Below are 15,057 nucleotides of genomic sequence, written 5' to 3' on the forward strand. Positions count from 1 at the left end.
CGGGGGTACGCAGATTCCAGGTAACACGTGGCAATGTCCCCAGGAGGTACGTTAGGTGATTTGTGAATGTGTGAAATTATATCGTACATGAGTCATTGGTCAATAATTATATATGAATCTCCCATTATAAAATAACAAGGATAACATTTTAATCCACATGGTAACCTGTAATGATATAAAATACCTTTCTAAACTGATCGATCGTGAACAATGTGATTTTCAAGAGTAACCAACAAACGCGAGCAAAATACGTCACGCATGCACAGCGTCCGTTAAATGTTTGTTTATTCGCTTGCAGTTACAAGCTAATTAGGATACCTCACAAAATGGACAATTGGTTAAGTATTGATGTTATTCATACATTTGTCTCAGAACTATTTTGGGTCAGGCAAGGTGTTACTCTGTTGAAACATTGCAACTTGGGGTACAGTAGCCAACCAGGTTAAGAACCACTGGCCGATGCGGTATGCGAGCCGCACCAATTTCAACGTGAATGTTGTAGCACAAGCAGATTGCCAGTGCAGGATACGCACCTCTCGCTTACCTCGGGGAAATAGCGGCGGGTACCCAGTTCTGTTTCCACAGCCACTCATTCAGCATTGCCCTTGGAGATTTCCAAACTACACTGAGTGTTCTATAGCTCTGTAACTCGGTGTGCTCTTCAACATAAATAAGTAGACAACAATACTCCACCTCCTCAAATCTGTCTGTCCACGTAAAAAATATTTTTTACACATGCCACTAGCCACACAGCCTTCTGGGAGTGCATCGTTGCTTTTAGCATTCAATGTTTCATCAGCAGAGTCGGGCTCGGTTGAACCATTGCTGGTGAACTGCCTGATGTTTATAGGCACTGTTAGGTATGTGTCCTAGTTTTACCCAAAATAATACAATACACAACAACAATCATTGGGACAGAAGGCCGTGAGTCAAATACATTTATGTTTTTATGTGGAGGGGGACAGATATGTACAACAGACGGATTGTCTGCTTGTTTATTTTGTTATTTATATTCTCAACATTGTTGTGTGGAGTGATCTCTTCTCTTATTTTCTGAATGCAAGGACTGTTTGGATATTTGCTTCTTGAAGAAAAAAAACACTCTCTCCCTGTTCGAACAGCCGTGGCTTGGTGAACATTTCCAGTTATAGCTCTGAGTCGGTGACATAAATTCCATATTTCTGTGGCATAGGCTAGTGTATAGATTGGGAAGTCACTCTTGAGCTTCCACAAAGTGGTACAAAATTTTGTCGACCACAGGTGATGCTTTGCCGAGTTGACATCTAAGCAGGATGTGAGCTATCGCTGTGCTGTAGTATTGCGGAGCTGAATCCCGGATACATGGAGGATGGTGATTATTCTCACTCGTTGATGCGATTATTGTTATTATTGTCAGTGTATGACTGCAAAAAGCATTTTGTGGAGTCATGGGCCATGCTCACGTGCCTCAGCGTTCACCGCATGTTTCAGAGGTTCGCAGTTCAAGCCCGGCGGCCGCCCTGATTAATGCAGCGGTGCGCGTTAACCATAACGTGCTGCGTTCTGGCTGCTTCTCAGCGGACATTAAAGATCCCCACCCCCACGACGTCATTTTTAAGGGGGAGGCCCAGCTGAGCACCAGCGCCCGTGCCCCGTGTTGTCTGTGCAGGTACATGGTGGATGCAGCGGATCACGACAAGGTGGAGGCGTCTCGCAACGAGCTGCACAACCTGCTCGACAAACCGCAGCTCAACGGTATCCCGGTGCGTGTAGCGACATGGCACACGCACCGCGAGCGGCGCCAAATCACTCGGAGGGCTCTCGACATCCCTCGTTACGATCGCGCCCGAGTCCGATGGACGGGCGACTGCCGTGCGTAGACCAGGTGCTGGAGGCTACTCTGGGGCTATGTGGCGGGCGGCGGAGGGCAGTGCAGCAAAATCCATCGTTGCACTGTACTTCTATGCTAACCTCCCTTCACTGAGCCCACACTGACGAACGTGGTCAGGTAGTCAAATAACCCCCCAACAGCTGATTGGCAAAACGGCCATGTTCTTAAAATGTAATGGACAGGCTGCAAAGCCGGTGTTTTCATGGATTCCCCCCAACCCGCCCTCCTGAGAGCAGGAGATGTTTGAAGCCTAGAAGTGGAGAGTTATGTTTTGAAGGACAGGGAGAAAGTTGGGGGGCGGCAGTGGGTGGTGTGAATGGTAATAGTAGCAGTAATTAGTTGGAGGGTGGCAATTGATTTCAAATGGGATTTTATCAAATACTTTAAACAATTTTGCGAGTGAGAGTCACATGCACAGCAGTTTTAATTTTCAGTGTTGATTAAAAAATAATCCGGCTGGGTTATCGCCATCAGTAGAGCTGCGCAGTTCACAAGTGGAAGGTCGCGAGTGCCAATCCCAAGCCGTTATCTTGACATCTCACGAAACATTTGTTTCAAACAACAGAGTAGCCACCTGTGCTCGTAGCCTGACAATGAATACAAACGTAAATTGGGCCTACACCACAGTGTAGAAATTGGATTTGTTTACTTGTGTGTATGTTTATTTGTGCCAGGACTAGCTGACGTTGCACCCATACTTGGGTTTCTTAAGTGTGGCGGCCAAAGTTGATGCATTGCACTATCTGGACACGAATGGTGCATGACAATAATTACCCAGCACTGTGAATGCAGTAAGGATCGGTGGATTACACACACACAGGCTCGTGAAATTCTCTCCCAATCCGTGGGGACCGAGGTCACAGTCTCCGGGCTTATAGCCAGGGTACAATGGCAGTACAGAAAGTGTGCGGGGATTGGATGTTACCCCCCTCCCCCCATGCTTGAGCTTTCTCCGGGTACTCCAATTTCTTCCCATGTGTTAATAGAATTTTCCATAGATCCTAATGTTGGACCAAAGAATTTGGGCGATTGTTGTTGATGCTGGTTCTGGCTGCCTTCCCACTCGTCTGTGGTTTCCCAACACCTCTGAATCGTGAACAAAACTGAACGTACTACAAATGTAACAATCGTTATGGGTGCTGTCCTGTATGCTGAATCGAACTCGTGTTCCTAGTTGCACTGGAACAAGCTTTTGGATACAACCAACTGGCATAGGCAAGCTCCATGCAGTGATTGCTAATCCCAGTATCTTCCAATCTCGGAGTCTCCGCGCGAGTCACCTCTCCCTGCGAGCCGCTCCATTGGCTCACAGCCCCGAACCAGTGGTGGAAATACCACATCCCTCTGGTGGGGCTGAGTCTAACCAAGGGATAACCATTGTTGACTTTCCCACAAAGTGGTACTCTCTTTAATGAGCAATTTCTCGATCTACCGCTGAGCCACCAGGATCTGTTATGGTAAAAATATCCCTGCCATAAGAATGTGGAATATCCACCACGACCTTAGGACTGCCAGCAGATTACCAACAGATGGGCACTCCTTCCCATTCATGCATAACTGTTATATCTGTGTATTGTGCGTTTGAATATTGCGTGACTAATAAAATACAGCCATCAAATGTGATGAATAGTATCTGTGCTTATAATAGAGCAGTTGTGTGTCTTGTCCAGGTGCTAGTTCTCGGAAATAAGAAAGACCTGCCCAATGCCTTGGATGAAAAGGAGCTGATTGAAAAGCTGTAAGTATCGCGTTTTGATCGCAGTGACAACAGCTTGATTTACACAGACATCCATAATCACAGCTTGAAAATGTCAGCTGTAGCTTTTAAAGTCCTCACTCTCTAAAATGAAAGCTTTTTTATACAACAGTCGTGACCCACCGTTGTGGCTGAATGGTAACTGGGCCATGGCGTAATGATGATCTCTGATGAGGATGGTGCCAGTGTACATTCGTAGCGCTATGAACTCCACAAACTCGGGAACCAGTCTATTGATGGGGCCTCTGGTTTTCCAGGGGCCAAGCGACATAACCCAGTGGTAGCATGAACACAGGTTTGCGGTTAAAATCCAGCGACCGCCCTGGTTATGACTGCAGGTGCATTTGCCGTCAAAATTCTGCTATGCGATGTCTGCTTCAGCGGTGAATGTTGAATATTCCGTGACGTCATTTGGAAGAGTAGGCCATTGTGTGCCAGTTTCACGTTACAAATGAGCATAATTTGAGAGAAAATCCTTCAAATGACAAATTTTTAATGATACAGTCACCATCGCCCCCTACTGCTGAACGCCTAGCAGCTCGGCGAGGTTGTCCTGTGCAAACCGGCGCAATAATCTAATCAAATAACAAATCAACTCCTGTTCCAATCTCCCCATCACTTGTTGGGTTTCACGAGTTCATTTGAGGTGGAGTCAACATCGGGAGGCCACCTACACTTGGTTCAGTTGAGAGAATCGGATCGTGCTCGGTATTTGCATGCACATTGCACTGCTCTCGGGGTTCCTTGTGATATTGTCTGAATATCTGAACATCATCATCATTGGCCATTGTCAATCCGCTGCTGGATGAAGGCCTTCCCAATCCGCCGCCACCTTGCAATGCAACAATCTGTCCAGCACCTGCCGCAAACGGATCTCGTTGCTCCGTCTCTGCAGTGAAGTCCTCCCGGACGCGCTTCGTTTCATTGGCTGCTGCTCCATTCTTATTCTTGAGCGTCGGCTATCGTCCCGTCTAGCGATGTCGACACTATTTAGACGTATGGAGCCTTCCCCTATTCTTCTCACCTCGCTGATACCAACTTAGTCCGTGTCCTGTGCGCAGCAATGGTCAAATTGACGAGGCGTCCGGATCGTGCCCAGTGATGCTTCGCTCCCCCTGTACCTCCACCCACCCAGCCAAGGGCACAGAGACCCGCAGAGTCGCACGCGGAGACCCGCACAGTCGACATGGTTGGTGGATCAAGAGACGCTGGAGACTGGGGGGGGGCCCATGGTTTAGTTGGCAGGGGAATGACCATACATCACCGCGCCGGCCGGCAGTGCGGGCCGAGTACCTGACCGCAATGGGTGGCCCCGTCCAGGTCTGCAGTGACTCATGGCCACACGGCTCTCGGGCCTCTTTGCCATGTGTCAGATTGAATGAATGTTCATGTTGATGTTATGTCTGTGTAGGAATCTGTCTGCCATTCAGGATCGTGAAATCTGCTGCTATTCCATCTCCTGCAAGGAGAAGGACAACATTGGTATGCTGCTTGCGTCGCATTGTTCTGCCATGAACACACTGGCAGTTTAGTTGTTGGGGACTGTGCTGTCCATGCGCAAACGATACAAAAACATTCAAAGTTTGTTCACTATCCGTTGGCTGCTCAGCTAATTAAACAGACACTTTGCCTCAAATATTCCTGTTTCCACGTAGACATAAAGGATTGATTTACACATCCCATCGACACACGGCCTTTTGGAAGTGAATCTTTCATTATTTTAAATTCTACCCACTCGCACACACAGCACTCGCAAGCACACACAAAGCACTTGCACACACACTACTCGCGCGCACACACACACACCACTACTATACACACAGCACACACACAACACTCGCGCACACACCCTTACTCATTCACACACACAAAGACAACGACCCCCCCCCCGTATTGCCTTAACACAGACTATTGGGGAAAGTGCTGTTAGCGAACACCTATGAAGGCTGGCATGGCACACAAAGGGGTGGGTCGCCAGCACCATGCCTGGGCCGCCTGTGTCTCCCCTGTGGCAATGTTACACATCACACCAGGTCCTCATTTGAGGCCGAGTCGACCTAGGGGAGGTCCAGGACCGGTTCAGATATCCGTCACCGATGTTTACCATGAGCAGAAATAGAACTCGGGTCCCAGGGTTCGTAGCACAGCCCGCTAACCGCTAACACTACCGCTCCCCACACCACACTCGCACACGCACACACACACAGACACACACACACACAACAACAACTGCCATTCGCCACTAAGTGGCGGTAACGTCACCACGACGCTTGTGCCAGGCCATGTGCACCTTGAGGCCACGTGAAGTGTCGAACGCCCGCTGGCAGGAGGTCACGGGGCAGACCCAGGTGCCACGGGTCGACTGACCGAGATGACTGGCTGATGCACCACCTGTGCCCCCTACTGTACCAACTTGCTGTGCTTTAGCCACCCGGCGCTCTGCTCGTTGTTGTGAGTGTCGCTCCTCCGCCCTCCGTTGTTGTTGGAGGGCGACTGCCTCCAACTGCCCAGTAGCGTCCTTCACGAGCCTCCTCCACAGAGGCCGATCTTGACACCGCTGGTACCAGTCATCGGCAAGTCCACTCAGCTCCACGTCCTCCTGTACCACATCACTCCATCTCTTCTCTAGCCCATGCTGCGCCTGTTTAGCCCCCTCGATCCGGCCGAACAAAAGCTGTTTAGGCATGCGGTGGCTGGGCATGCAGGCTACATGACCCAGCCAACGCAGCCTTGCCTGCTGGAGGAGCTCACCGATGGGACTTTGCCAAGATCTTTCAAGGATTTGTGAGCTCCTCACCACATGTAACAAACATTGTAACAAATAAGCTTGTGCGGAGGCCCCGGGGGACAGGCTTTTATGACACACAACAACAACAACCGCCATTCGCCACTAAGTGGCGGTGACATCACCACGACGCTTGTGCCAGACCATGTGCACCTTGAGGCCACGTGAAGTGTCGAACACCCGCTGGCAGGAGGTCACGGGGCAGACCCAGGTGCCACGGGTCGACTGACCGAGATGACCGAGATGACTGGCTGATGCACCACCTGTGCCCCCTACTGTACCAACTTGCTGTGCTTTAGCCACCCGGCGCTCCGCTCGTTGTTGTGAGCGTCGCTCCTCCGCCCTCCGTTGTTGTTGGAGGGCGACTGCCTCCAACTGCCCAGTAGCGTCCTTCACGAGCCTCCTCCACTGAGGCCGATCTTGACACACACACACAGACACACACAGACACACACAGACACTCTGCAGAACAGGGAGATGAAATGTAAACAGCAGACAGGCACCCGAATTGGGAGTCAAACCCTGGATACTGGCTGCGAGGCCCGAGTGCTACCTCCTTGCCACCACCTTGCCGCCACCTTGCCGCCTCCCTGCTGCCACCCTGCTGCCACCCCAGTGTAACGTGCTGCTGCTTCCGCTGCTGCGATGGCCCCCCCCCCCTGCCCACAGACATCACCCTGCAGTGGCTGATCCAGCACTCGCGGTCCCGGAGGAACTAGGCGCGACGGGGGCGGCGCCGGCTCCGCCAACGGGGACGGGCGGCCGCGCCGCCGCGGGACGCTCGCGCTCGTACGGAGCACCGGACGCGGTCGCCGTTGGGCGAACGAGCGGCTGGAGTTTTGCAATGGGTAACGAACGGTCCTCACGACGGAACCTCCACGCGGACGCGACAACGATACCGACGGCCGCCGCCCAGGCCGCAGCGGTGGGGGGGGGGGGGAAGAACACGCGTCCGGCACCGCGCTGGGTGACGTTAAGTTACAGAAGGCACAGTTTTTCAGGGAGGGGTCGAGATGTCTCCTGTGCTTATCAATGCCTGCCACCCCTCCCCCACCTACCCCCGCTGCCACCCACAGTGGTATGATGGTTTGCTCCGCAGTCTGTAAATCGTGTTGCCACCTACCGTGGCGGTGGAGGCAGCTCGTGAAGGCGCAGGCTCGGCGCTCGCCGTGGAGCGTACCACTTTAATGGGTTGTTGTTTTTGCGGGGTCACGCTCAGCTTCGCAATTTTGTTCCAAAGTGGCCGTGGGGCTGCACCGCTAGAGCCGTGTGCCACGGCAGCCGCCCGGGAGAGCTTCAATGTCTCTGCTTCGGCATTCGATCTTCCACCAGGATCCTCTTGAGTTGCAATCAGGGCAGCGGCTGCTCTCGGTGCATTATTTGTGGAATGACAACAGGCAGCAGATGCCAGACATCCAGTGCACCGTTATGCACAAAACACCGTCGACTTGCACCCACGGAAAGCAATAGCGCTGCTTTCCTCATTACTCGGACGCGAATCTTTTCTGTATTTTCTTATAAATGCCGATTGACCACTTTAGATATTTTTGTCATGAGTGAATGCAGCACGGGTGCGCAACTATAGAATATATTTGTGGATTTTCGTGGGTTTTTTGTTAGTTTCTTCATCTCTCCATTTCTGTTTGCACCCCTGGAGAGACTTAAACACAGGATTGCTCCAGCGGCCTGTGTGGGGCTTGGCGCTCCGGTGAACGCAAGCGTGTGATGTACATTCAAACGATACGGGAACTCACGCCGTCTCACTTTAGTCTTTAGCGCCGTGCACACGGGACACGGCGTAGAATCAAATAAACTCCGTTCTGACGTCCGATTGTGAGACACAAGCCGAGCTAATAAAAACGAATCGTGGAAAGAGTTTGTGCCAGTCATATACTGTAAATTGAGATAAGATCCGGTGTTACGGGGGGCTGGGGGCACGCAGGGGGGGTGGGAGTTATAAAATAGTGAGACAATATTGCTTATTATGAATGTGTTTATCTCCCATTTGTACAGTATACATGTAATCGCAGCTCACTGAAAATGTAATAAATAAATAATACGGACTGTGCTGGGACAGGTGGCAAGCCAACGCGTGCTTTTGTTTGCTTAAGGTACTGGATTTCTAGACATTTGTGTTCCACTTTGTCGTGCTCTGCAGTCGCCCCGTGCATTTCCAAAGGGGGGCCCGTGTTTGTATAGAGGCCCCCTACACAGCCTCCCACCCCACTAATGCCACTCAAGACAGATACAGAAATCGTAAACCTCTCCTTTGTGTGGTATTTCTATGATGGGATTGTTTGGCCGCCCGTGCTAAATTGCTGAAACCTCAAGGCTGCCATTTCAACGACCGCGACCGGCGAACAGAAGTTGGGCTATGACGCAGAAAACAAAGCCAAAACAAAAACACAAAAACATGTTCTGATTTGGTAAACTCATTTAAGAACTCGTTTCAGGATTTACGTGCACCCCTTTATGAGCGTTCAAACCACAGCAGTGCCCATTGCCCAGACCGCCGGGGAGCATGGGCATTGTCTCGTTCACGTTGCTGCCGCCGCCGCCACTAAAGCCCGGGTTGTCTGCGCGCTCGCGACAGCCAGTCCCTTGTTTCGCATCCCACGGCCGCCGGCACCCGGTGCCAAATCATCAAAGCGAGCCGGCCCCTGTGAGACGCATGAAAGACGTCGTCCCTTTCACAGGTTTAGGCCGTTGTTGTGGCTGTGCCGGCACCAGCGTTAAACATTTAAAGCCACCCGACTACTTTGGGGCTGTGCGATCTGTAAGCAACCAGCCTTGCCCGGTCGCCTTGCAATCATCCGAAATGGATCTTGATGCGTTCACCTGGCTTTAGAAACATGCTTAAGCACGTGGTTGCGTTTCCTCTTTGGTGGCTCTCGAAGAACTTTCACGTGGCCTGTAATTACCGCGCGAGAGCTGGGAAAATACTATCGGTGATTTGAATGGAGATTAAATTTCAATTGAACCTTAATAATAATTATTCACATTCTTTCATGACGATTGTTTGACCGTGATTCACCTCTCTGGTCAGTGAGGGTTGGTGAAGTGGGGGTGTGGGATGGAGGGCGTGGACTAGACCAGTTCAGATATTGCTCACCGCTCATGTTCCCATAGTTCTGACCAGGAATTGAACCCGGATGCTGCACGGGTTCACAGTGCAGCACACTCGCCACTGAACCACCGTTCCATGTTCACTTCATGCAAGTGGTGTTGATGCTGGAGTTTTAGGGGTAGGTGTAATGTTAATAAATGCAAGTGCCATTTGATTATTACTTTAGTCGTGCTCAGTGCTCGAGCGAGCGACTTGAAATCAGAAGGTTGCGAGTTGAAATCCTGTTTGGGGCTTGACTCCCAGCCCATCATCCCCCTACGGTCGATAATAGGTATTCCACTGTGTGGAGAAGTCAATCTGCGTTCCCAAATTGATAGCCTCGCCCCTGCCATAGGAATGTGGAGTTTCCACTACTGGCTCAGGGCTCGAAATAGATGAGCACCGTCCCAATGCTCATGAGCAGGCAATCGCTAACTTTTTTACTTTCATATTCGTGCCTTATAAAGAGTTCCTCCATTCTCTTTTCGATAGCATAGTCAGGCAGTGGGCTGCCACATGCTGCACGTGGCCTGGAATCAACAATGGTTGAAGCTGCGAGGGTTGGTGGATCACAAATGTTGCAAAATCCCTTCCTGTGGGCATTGCAGTGCCATACCCTGCCTTGCCAGGAGAAGGCCGTACGCCAAAATGTGGACTAATCTCCATCAGTCCCTTCTGTACGGGATATTGATGCCCCCTGGCAAGCGGGGGTTTTCTCGGGCTGCTTTGGTTTTTTCCCATATGCATAACACATTATTTGGCTGAACACAATCATATATAGTATATACATATACGCCTTAATGTTTGCCTGATGCCTTGGCATAAATGACCCTCCTATATAAAAACTTTTTTTTATATTATAAACCCATTGAGAATTAGCAGGAACATTTGACCATTGGGTGAGACGAAAAAATATATTTTATTTTACCGGGTAAAGCCCACTGAGCTATATAGCTTTTTTTCAGAAGCGACCTGGCCAAATGATAACGAAGTGGCTTATGTGACAGTGGCAGGATGCACCTCCTAACACCTGCACATCACATGCGCCGCACTGCCCAGCGGGTGGAGTCACCCGGAGATGCTCCTGATGGCCGAGAAGGACGTCCGCATTTGCTGGTGCTAAAGCTGGATGGCTTGAAACTTCCCGACGCTCGAATGACCTGGCTTCAGTCTACTTCTAACTTGGAACAAGTCTTAACACCAGATGTATTATTTAGTTCAAACAATGCCCGTCTGGTGCGGTCATCTCTTTCACACGTGGAAAATTAATTGAGTGGCCCATTTATAAATGTGAAGCGATTTGGTACCAACATTGTCTTGTTGAAATTTATTGCAGTACAGTGAACAATTTTGAAAACAGACCGAGTGTGATGGTCGCCCCCCACCCTGCCCGCAGCTCCACACGGTGCCATGGAGGACCTGCCAGGCCCCACTGTGGCACTAGTGGCCGCGTGGAGGCCCTTCTCCACCCTGATCGCCACTCCACTGGTCTTCCGAGTTCTCGCCTAGTTACACAAAACACTCGGTCACCTACCCATTCAAACATCCCCCGTATCGCATTAACAGAATGTTGGGACAATGGCTGTTTGCGACCACCTATGAAGGCCAACACGTCACGAGGGGGTGGGTAGCCAGAACCACGCCTTGCCGCCTTTGAGGCTGAGTCGACCTAGGTGAGGCCCAGGACCGATTCGGATAAACGTCATTGATGTTGGCCAATTCACCCACTAACCCATTCATTCACTTGGTCACCTACTCACTCAATCTTCCAAATGAGGATCACCCTGGTCTCTTGAGTTCCCACCTGGTTAAGCAAAATAAGCTTGGACTCATGAGGAGTGTGTTGCTGTTTTTTGGACCTGCCTGCATCTGAATACTGTGTACAGCCACATTTGTTGATGACCCTTTGTACCCATTATACCCATGGCAGTCATACACAGCGAGTGAGCTGAAACCATAACGATCGACGCATTGTGAAATGATTGTACACTACGTCACGCAATCATTTGTTTGGCTGTCCGGTGGTGGAGGTTTTCACGACAAAACTTTGGCCAGATCCGCTACATGTCATAAACAAAAAATAAATCATGAATCACAAAATCGGCTGCAAAAACCTACACGATAAATTATCGATGGTATTTCCCATCCCTACAACTTTACCACCACTGCACTCACTACCCTCCAAGCCTGCCCACTGGTTTGTTTGTTGCTCTTTGTGGCCCACGGCTCCCGTCTCCCAAGAGTCGACGTCGGTCATCTCGCCCACTGACCGTAACTGGAATCCAATTTCCGATGTCGATGTTCGTTGTGTTTTATTGACATGAAAACTCGTCACAAGGTGGAGCCACCGCGAGGAGGACAATGCCGTCTCCACCCAGAACAGAATGGAACAATGCGGTCATCCAGAATAAACGCCTCATTCGAGACCCAAACGTAGCCGCACCTCCTGTCTTTGCCATCGCTTCTCGAAGACCACTGGTGGTGTAACCGTCAACCACATCAGAACATCGACAGCAGCACATGCTGGTACAGTACCACATCTTCATAAACGGAAAATTAAAGACAAGCTGTGGCCATGCAACCCAAACTATGGACCGTCGAGTAAACCACGAAACTGCGCTCCGCAAAATGACACGAACTCTGCTGAAGCCCTCTCGTGGCCAGCAGCAGCAGCACGACCTCGACATTGGCAACGAGCTCCTCGCACGCTGCTGCCGCTGCCACGACACGCCAAGACCGGACTTGGTCCGCGTGTTCACTTCACAGACTCTCGGCCCATGGTCCACCCGCACGTTCTGTCACGGTCGGAAATTTTACGCTCGTTCCGCTTGGCCGGCATTTGTTCAGCGGTGCGCGAGAGAGGAGAATCGCTCGCGAGCAACACCGCAGCGGCCGCACGTGGACGTCGCTCGAACGCTCCCTTGACGCCCACCTCCGGTGACCGTCAAAGGTGCCGCGCAGTCTCCGAGCGGCTCCACTGCTGGGGAGGGGAGAGTCCTCGGCTCGCGCTGATCCCACACCGTGTGAGACCCATTGCTCGGAAACGGGTTCAGCCAATCGGGCCAGGAGAAGGGTGGGGGGAGGGGATTGAGTGCCCAGGGTGGTGCCCTGGATAATTAACTCGGTTACTGCTGCTGTATCAGGAGGCTGTTGAAGCCTGTAGTTTTAACAATATTTGTACTATTTTATCAGGTAAGGCCCACTGAGCTATATAGCTCTTTGTCAAAAGCGACTTGGCCACAAATTATAGCTCAATGAAGTGGAAATGTAAAGTAGCTAAATACTCTTAAACGCATGTTGCTAAATGTGAAAGGAAAATCCAGAGGACCCGAAGAAAAATCCACACGACCGCGGGGAGAGACAAGCAAACTCCAAATATACAGGCGTCAGTATTGGAATCGAACCCACAAACTCCTGTATACTAGGCGAGGTGGTTAACATCTCGCCACCCTGGTGCCCAGAGCAGACGGGAAGGAATTGGGAGTTGATCGGATTGGGGATTGTGCTGGCCCCCTGTGCAGGCAGCTGGCTACTTGCCAGCTGCGCATCTCGACGCGACACATGGCCTGCATTTGCATTCCCTGTGAACGGCCGAGCTGGGAAGAAGGGCCACGGTCAATGGCTGATGGGATGTAAAAAAAAGGTATTTTTTTTATTTTGTGGAAGGACCGATACGGGGAGAAAGACTAATTAATTGATGTGGTGGCCCAGTGGTTGTGTAATTGGCCGATGTTTCGGTCGTTTGCCCTCACCCAGGGCAGAGAGAGGACAAAGATCACCTACAATCCCCGTGCCGCGGCCGGAGATCACCCATCACACCGTGGGGACTCGACTCGAGAGCTAAAGCGGTTGGAATTACCGGATTTTCCCTTAGGGATACGGCATCGTTATTGACGTATATATTGTTGAGGTGTTATTTGCGCTTTATGCACCGTGCCAAACGTCGCAGCAGCATCGCCACTACAATAACATCAACCGTTTTTACTTTTCCAACAACTAGATATTGCGTAGCTTGCAAGTCGGCATATTACAGTGCAGTACATACACAGTTGCTGTGTTATGAGGCAGTGATCGTGATGAGCACTGGTGGTGGTTAGCACGTAGCCCAGTGCTGTGGTTGCAGCCAATGCTGCGAAACTCCCTTCCTGTGGGAGTCGAGGAGGAGCAACACCCTAGCTCGCCATCAGAAGGCAGTACAGCAAGTGGACTCATCGCCATCTCTTTCCATCTGTACGGGCACAGAGTGTCTCCCCCCTCGCGTGTGAGGGTTTCCTCCCACTTGTATAAAAAAACAACTCCTCATGAATTGCCTGAAAACATCTTAAAATAAAAACTCCAATGAAGTAGGACCCTCCTGAAAAGAGTCCTACCATTCAGTCTGAGTGCAGTGCGGATTTTATTGTATCTGTCGTACCTGTGCGCGTCACTGCCAACAGCGGCCCCTTATTCTCACCATGAATCGCTGAAGCGAACCGTGCCACGCGCACGTTCACGAGCCTTTGTCCTGCTGCTGTCACTGGCAAGTGCCCTGTCTCTGTGCACGACGCAACCTCTCCTCCTGCCTCTTCGCTGTGGCCTCGAGCGCCAATCCACGACGAACGTGGACGCGAGCCGGGGGCACTTTGTGTCGACTGTGTCCATCATTGCTTCTGTGGCGTGCCCAGTGGACGTGGCTATCGAGTGTGCAGGCGGTGCGATCGCACCTTGGCCCGACTGTGCGGGACATCTGGTCTGGGCCCACCGCCGTCTCACGCGCGTCACGCGCCCGCCACTGCGCGTAGCTGTTGAGCAGCAGCCAAAGGCGCAACCCTGCAAGCGCTCACTCCTTCCACTGCTGGCCCGAAGAGGCCTCCACTAGAGGGAGCTCTGGATTGTATTTGGTCTAATCTTCCACGCTGCAAATATATAATTAGACTTGCATGGAGATGCGTAGACTCCCAAAGATAACTTTAGACAGAGACCCATTGACAAGGTTCCATAAACTCAGATAATTAATCATAGACTTACACAGAGACCTATAGACGTACGTACAATCCTGTAAACTTACACAGATACATGTACACTCGCACGGGGACCGATATAACTAAGATACAGATCCATAAACTCTGAGGCCCGTAGACTCACACACACAGAGACGCATACATAGGCTGACACTGAGACCAATAAACTCACATAGAGACCAATCGACTCCTTGCCCCCGGTCGTATTTAGACCCTATACAAATCCACATTGTAACTGTATTGTTGCAAATGGTGAGCGTACCTACCCACACTTGGCCCCACCACACGCGACCTGCCAGTGGGCTGTGGTGACCCCATTCACGCTGCTCAATGAAACACGAGGCGACGTCTCGCTGCGACCAGGAGCAATGGGGTTGTTTGTGCGCTGCAGCCACTGCTCGGCATCTGCTCATTACCCTCATAGAAAAAGGACTCGAGGCGTGTGGAGGAAGCACAAACGAGTGGGGAGGCAGCGGCTACGCTGTGAGCCGGCGCCAACGATTGCCCAAGCTCTGGGGCCCTCTTTACATTAAGGTGTTA

General features: G+C 51.1%; 1 protein-coding gene across 1 annotated transcript in view; it reads left to right on the plus strand.

Moving 5' to 3' along the window:
- Positions 1–7,450, plus strand: part of LOC144947208 (ADP-ribosylation factor-like protein 8B) — a 32,539-nt gene extending 25,089 nt beyond the window's left edge. Inside the window, exons 4-7 of the mRNA XM_078876395.1 lie at positions 1,649–1,742; positions 3,541–3,608; positions 5,038–5,108; positions 7,081–7,450. Of these exons, the coding sequence (XP_078732521.1) occupies positions 1,649–1,742; positions 3,541–3,608; positions 5,038–5,108; positions 7,081–7,130 (283 nt within the window). The 3' untranslated portion in view covers positions 7,131–7,450. The remainder of the gene's footprint in view (positions 1–1,648; positions 1,743–3,540; positions 3,609–5,037; positions 5,109–7,080) is intronic.
- The last annotated feature ends 7,607 nt before the right edge of the window (positions 7,451–15,057 follow it).

This window comes from Lampetra fluviatilis, chromosome 44, assembly GCF_964198595.1.
Source record: "Lampetra fluviatilis chromosome 44, kcLamFluv1.1, whole genome shotgun sequence".
Taxonomy (NCBI): domain Eukaryota; kingdom Metazoa; phylum Chordata; class Hyperoartia; order Petromyzontiformes; family Petromyzontidae; genus Lampetra; species Lampetra fluviatilis.